We start from the raw sequence: 6,141 nt of genomic DNA on the forward strand, positions 1-6,141 counted from the left end.
TGTTGTTTGGATTTTTTGTAAAAATAAAGTTGATGTTTATCATTTTATTTTGAGTTTATTTTGTGTGCAATATTTGTATTGCATTTTGGATTGATCTCTATAAAGAATAAAGTTTGGACTAGTTGGAAATATACATGATTAAGATCACATTGTATGTAATTTCCATGCCGCTTATCCATATTTGATCTATGTCATCGAGTATGAGTAACAGTAGTGATTATTGTGGCTTAGTCAAGCTAAATTGTGATGAAAATTGCAATGGTTTCCTGTTGTTATATGAGATGGACTAGATTGTATAAAAAGTCTAAAAGTAAATAACATACGGTTGTGTGCCTAAAGAATTTTGTGATATAAATGTCTAAGGTTAATATGAAGCCCAAGTGGGAGATTGTTAGGAATTTTATAATTCCTAATTAATTAATATGGACTACATATTATATTATAACATTTATATTAGTTATTTACATTTAAATGGATTCAATATAATGTGATCTATTTAAGTGAGCCCATTAGACTGTCAGAAAATTGATATAGACTTAATGAGAGGAAACCAGTTTGGCCCATTGGAAGATAATGAGAATCCTAATAGGTTTAAAACCTAAAGAATGGTTATGGTCCCTAATACACCAAATCAACAAACAGTTTTTCCTCTCCCCATCTGAAGAGAAAATGAAGGTCCCATAAGAAAGAAGGTGATTTGGTTAAGGAAGGTCATTAAACCAATTGTTCGTGACCGCTGTAAGATTTCGCTACGTGTTGATTAAGCTCTATGAATCCAGGTATTTCTTAAAACCTCTTGATAATCTAACGTAATGTGTCTTGGTACTTATTTGGTATTTTATAAGGTTTATTGAAAATTCCCAACAAAAAATACTTAAACGGAACATTGCAAAAACAAAAACCAAAATGCATACTTTTGGTGTTTTGGTTCAATTTCAGATCTTGTAATAAAAAATCAAACTAAAATGAACAAATTGCATGTTATAATTATATTAATTTTTATTGTGATAATTAATAATAAGTATTGGACAATTTATTACATTTCCTTTGCTTTCTAGTCAATATGCATATTTCACTTTCATATGTTAAAAAAGGATGTACTAATATTATTAAAAAATAATGTTAAATATCAAGTGGTGCATAAATTACTATTATGTTATAAACAGAGTTGGTAATATTATTTTATATTAATGTTAAATTGAAGTGAAAATAATAATTTTCAACTAAAATATGTTAAACAAAATTTAATAAAAGTTATTTTTTAAATAATATAACATAATAATTATGTAAGTTTAATTGATAGATTTTAAATTATGATAATAGATTAAAAATAAAAAACCATCGAATCAAATCACAAAAGATTGAGTTAATTTAATTTAAATTTGATAATATACTTAAATCAAATTACATATTTATTTTATGTTTGATTCATATGACTTTTTTTGGCTAAAAGTCAAACTAAATCTCATGGTGAACATTCTTATCGGAGATGGTCATACTTCAATTGTTTTTAATAGACTTAAATAAATTTTTAATTTTTACATAATTACATTTTTTTTATATTTTGATCCTCTTAAAATTATTTGTTTATTTGTCTTCCAATTATATATTTTTGCTACATTTACAGTCCTTCACATAATAATTTATTGAGAAATAGTTATGTGAGTAGTAAAGATTAGTGAGTAGAATTCATATTTCCTAAATAATAAAATTTAAAATGAATTGTTTTCTAATATAATGAAATTTATATAAAAAATTATAATTTTATAGGAAGTAAAATGGTACGGTAGAAACAAAGTCAAACAAAAAAATATAGAGACCAGATAATTCTAAAATACCAAAACAAAAAATAATAATTTTCTTTTATTAATATTATGTTGATCCGATTGGAATTGAGTTATATAATTATTTAAGCAAGGTTTTTGATGTAATTCTTGTAAATGAAAAAAATATAATTAAAAAAAATTATAATAAAAATATAAGCATATTACTTGACTAAAAATAATCATCAATGAAGTCTTAGTAAATATATATCACATCTATTAAAGAAGAAGAAGAAAGCAATAAAAAAAACTTTTAAGCCTTTTTAAAAATTTAAAACTAAAAGCCCAATCAATTGCACCCCAATTCAGAAAAAAAAAAAAATCAATTGCACGCAATCCTCCAAGTGTTTTTTTACTGCAATTGCACCCCAAGTTTAACCCCCTAATTCTTTTTCTTTTATGATAAAGTTGAACCCCCTTCCTATGTAGGTACGTAGGTGTATCGAGTAAAATGATGTGAATGGGGAAATTTTATGCTACATATATTTGGTAAGATATTTTAATTAAATTTTATTTTTTTATTAATTAAAAAGTTTAATAATTTTTAATATTTTTAAAATGATATTTGAAGTAATTGTTTTTTTATTTTTATTTCTAATTTTTTATATTTTTTCTTTTTATTTTTAATATATTTATCAAAATTCATATTTATTTTTTTAAATAAATCATGATTTTTTTTATCATTTTATATTTTTTTAAAATATTTTAACATTTAATTTTATCAAATACTTTTAATTTAATAAATTAACTTTTTCAGTTTTCAACCAATTTTTTGACATAATCTTGATATTCTTATTTTTTTTATGTAAAATTCCTACACCCTTGGCCTTTTGTTTAATTGTCAAACACTAATTTGGCCACCCCTTTGATTCTTGCCAAACTAATGAGAGAAGCGTTCTCCCTCTCCCCTTATTTTGCATGTTTCTTCATTTTATAATTGAATTATAATTATAACGATCCACAAAAGTTCTGTCAAAAAATAAAACGACCCACACAAAACTTTAATTATGACTCGAGAAAAATTAGGAGATGTGGCAGAATGTGATTCAAAATTGTTGCATAACACTAATATCAATAGCCTAAGTATGTAGCTGTTTTTTCGGGGGTTACAAGCATTGGAGATATCCAAACCAAAACTCCTTCGACCCAAATCAACCATTTTCTTCTCCATTCCTACCCATTTTTCTCTCTGGCTCATTCAGCCCCTCTCTTCATTCTCTAGGTATATTGAGATCCATAATTTGTTTCATAGTTTTTGAAGATGGGGCAACAATCTTTGATCTATAGCTTTGTGGCCCGTGGCACCATGATTCTTGCTGAGTATAGCGAATTTTCTGGAAACTTCAAAACCATTGCCTCTCAATGCCTCCAAAAGCTTCCTTCTTCCAACAACAGATTCACCTACAATTGTGATGGCCACACTTTCAATTATCTCGTTGAAAATGGAGTCAGTACGTCATGCATATTTGGATTTTGCATCATATTAAGTTGACCGTGCATAATCTCATTATGATTAAATCTATTTTGGTATAGATCTTGCAATTTCCCGTTTTTGTTTATACTCATTTTTTATTTGAATTGTGAAAAATAATTGTCTCTTTCCCGATCTAGATTTAGATGATAATTTTCTCATGGATCTTAAATCTCAAATATATGCATAAAAAGTGGAAATTTTTTTTTCTTTCTACTAAAAAAACAAATAAGAGATTAATGTAGGCAACTCAATACTTGAAGAATCATTTAAAGGATATATGTTTTCGTGTGCAACCTAAACATCCAAGATGGTTCATATATATATATATATATATATATATATATATATATATATATATATATATATATATATATTTGAAGGAAAATGATATTGATATAATGATGCTTCCACTAATGAATTTTAACTCAATTGATTGAGTATGATGTTGAATATTATTTAGTATTATCTAAATTGATGCTAAAAAAAAAACCAAAACTAAACCTCGGTTACAAAAAATATGAAACCCCCAAAGTGATATTATGTTCTTTAAAAATACCCAAAATGGTAAAAAAAAAGTCTTGCTCTTACATTCTTGCTTTAGGATTTTGTGTTACTTGATTGTTGCACATTCTGGGTTTCTTGGTTTTGGTTCAGTGTTGCCTTATTTCTTGGTGATTTCTATTTCTTTCTCTTGGATAGGTGATTCGAACCAACACTATTTACTTTAATTTTAAAGGGAATGAAAATTTAATCAAATTCTACATGGATCAATGTTTCATAATTAGCTTCGATGGATTTTGTTATAAAATATTTGGTTTATTTTGGATGTTGTAGCCTACTGTGTGGTCGCTATTGAATCTGCTGGTAGACAACTTCCCATTGCTTTTCTAGAGCGTACCAAGGATGAATTCACCCAAAAATATGGTGGTGGCAAAGCTGCAACTGCTTCAGCAAATAGCCTAAACAGAGAATTTGGGTATCCCATTTTATACCAAATTTCTGTGATAAATATATATATATAAACACACACACAAACTTGTTCTACAAAATGTTATTAGAACTGTAAACTATAACTTTAGTTTTAAGCCACTCATTCAATTATTATTTTTAGTTCAATTACAAGAGTTTAATTAACTTTTTATAGTATTATTGTTAAAATATTAACATCATACTTCCTAACACACTCATTTAAATATATTATTTAAGATTGATTAAAATTTATTAAAAATCACAATTTTTTTTAGTCTCACTTCTTATTTAATGAGTTATTTTTCTTTTAATTTTTTAGTTTTTAATAAATTTTAATCTATAATAAAATGTGTGATATAAAAGATGTGCTAGAGAATATGTTGCTAAATATTAACACTTATAGAAATTCAGTGTGTTGCTAAATCAAATTAATGAATTGGATAATATGGCAATAAAATAAATTACATTTGTGTAAAATAAAAAACTTAAGTTGACCTCACATAAAATAAAATTCTAAAAAAATACAATGACTTTTAATAAAAAATTATACCTCCCTTAAAAAAATGAAAATTTAAACCTACCAAATAAGCATAGTAAATGTATTATTTGTGAAATCTGCAGGCCAAAATTGAAGCAGCAAATGCAATATTGTGTTGATCATCCTGAAGAAATCAACAAGCTTGCCAAAGTGAAGGCTCAAGTTTCTGAAGTCAAGGGTGTTATGATGGAAAACATTGAAAAGGTAAGACCTATACAAAATGACATTGTATAGAGGTCTTTAACAGAGTCGATGCCATCATCCATCAAATATATAGTACTAATTTGGATTGAAAATTTACATTTTCTCGTAGGTTCTTGATCGTGGAGAAAAGATTGAGCTGCTCGTGGATAAGACTGACAACCTTCGGTCACAGGTTTCATTTTCTTCTTTATTCTTTTAGATATATTTTTAATCTAATTTACACGACTTTTTGTTCATTTTTTTTTTATTTTTTTGTTAAATATTTCTTACATTATTTAAATTTTTGGTGTTAGTATATGCTGACATCATTAGTTAATTGTTTTTAATTTCTATTTCAACTTGTTATGCGATGACTTGTTATTTTATATAATTTTTAGTTTAGTCTTTATTAATATTTTCTATTTTTTATTTTAATGTCTGAGTAATGATCTCATCAGTTAAAAGTGATAAAATAATGATAGAGACTAACATAAAAAATTAAATACTATAAAATATTTTTAAAAAATAACTTTTAAAACACTAAAGTAATAATATATATATATATATATATATATATATGAAGAACCAAAAATACATCAAAACCTTTTTGTGTTGACATAGTGCATCATTCAGCTCTGTTTAATAAACCACTTGACGTATCTTTATAACTTGCTTGTTACGTTGCAGGCACAAGACTTTAGAACACAGGGCACAAAGGTGAAAAGGAAGATGTGGGTTCAAAATATGAAGATGAAATTGATTGTTTTCGGTATTGCCGTAGCATTAATTTTGATCATGTTTATGTCTATATGCCGTGGCTTCAGCTGCTTACATTAGATTTTTCTTCTTCTCTTTGATCTATTTTGCAAGATTAATTTCTTATGTTACATTTGTGCCTATTATTAATCTCATTGTTAACCATTTTTTTAGTTAATTATATGATTCACCATGAGTGGGCTGTGTCGTAGATATATTTGTCTAATATTTGCTAACTGTAATATGTACATGTCACAATATTATCTTTAAGAATAGGAGAAGTCCTCTAGGTTTTCATTGTAAACTAAACTAGTGTGGTATTAATTTTATGCAATTATTATCTTTAAAATTCTGAACTTTTATTTTAATCTACTCATCTATATCTATCTATATTCTAT

At 26.0% G+C, this 6,141-nt stretch overlaps 1 protein-coding gene across 1 annotated transcript; it reads left to right on the forward strand.

The window, feature by feature from the left end:
• Positions 1–2,715: 2,715 nt before the first annotated feature.
• LOC100786616 (putative vesicle-associated membrane protein 726) lies at positions 2,716–5,876 on the forward strand. The gene is made up of 5 exons (XM_003535169.5): positions 2,716–3,274; positions 4,132–4,273; positions 4,888–5,008; positions 5,118–5,180; positions 5,675–5,876. Exons 1-5 carry the CDS (start codon positions 3,085–3,087, stop codon positions 5,822–5,824), a joined length of 666 nt encoding a protein of 221 aa, XP_003535217.1. The 5' UTR covers positions 2,716–3,084; the 3' UTR covers positions 5,825–5,876.
• The last annotated feature ends 265 nt before the right edge of the window (positions 5,877–6,141 follow it).

Source organism: Glycine max, chromosome 10 (assembly GCF_000004515.6).
Source record: "Glycine max cultivar Williams 82 chromosome 10, Glycine_max_v4.0, whole genome shotgun sequence".
In the NCBI taxonomy this organism is placed as follows: Eukaryota; Viridiplantae; Streptophyta; class Magnoliopsida; order Fabales; family Fabaceae; genus Glycine; species Glycine max.

Bases quoted from the DNA above. Each gene is read 5' to 3' on its own strand.
- LOC100786616 (XM_003535169.5), top strand. From the start codon at position 3,085: ATGGGGCAACAATCTTTGATCTATAGCTTTGTGGCCCGTGGCACCATG. The intron at 4,274-4,887 runs GTATCCCATTTT...TGAAATCTGCAG, and splicing joins AGCCTAAACAGAGAATTTGG to GCCAAAATTGAAGCAGCAAA. The intron at 5,009-5,117 runs GTAAGACCTATA...ATTTTCTCGTAG, and splicing joins TGATGGAAAACATTGAAAAG to GTTCTTGATCGTGGAGAAAA.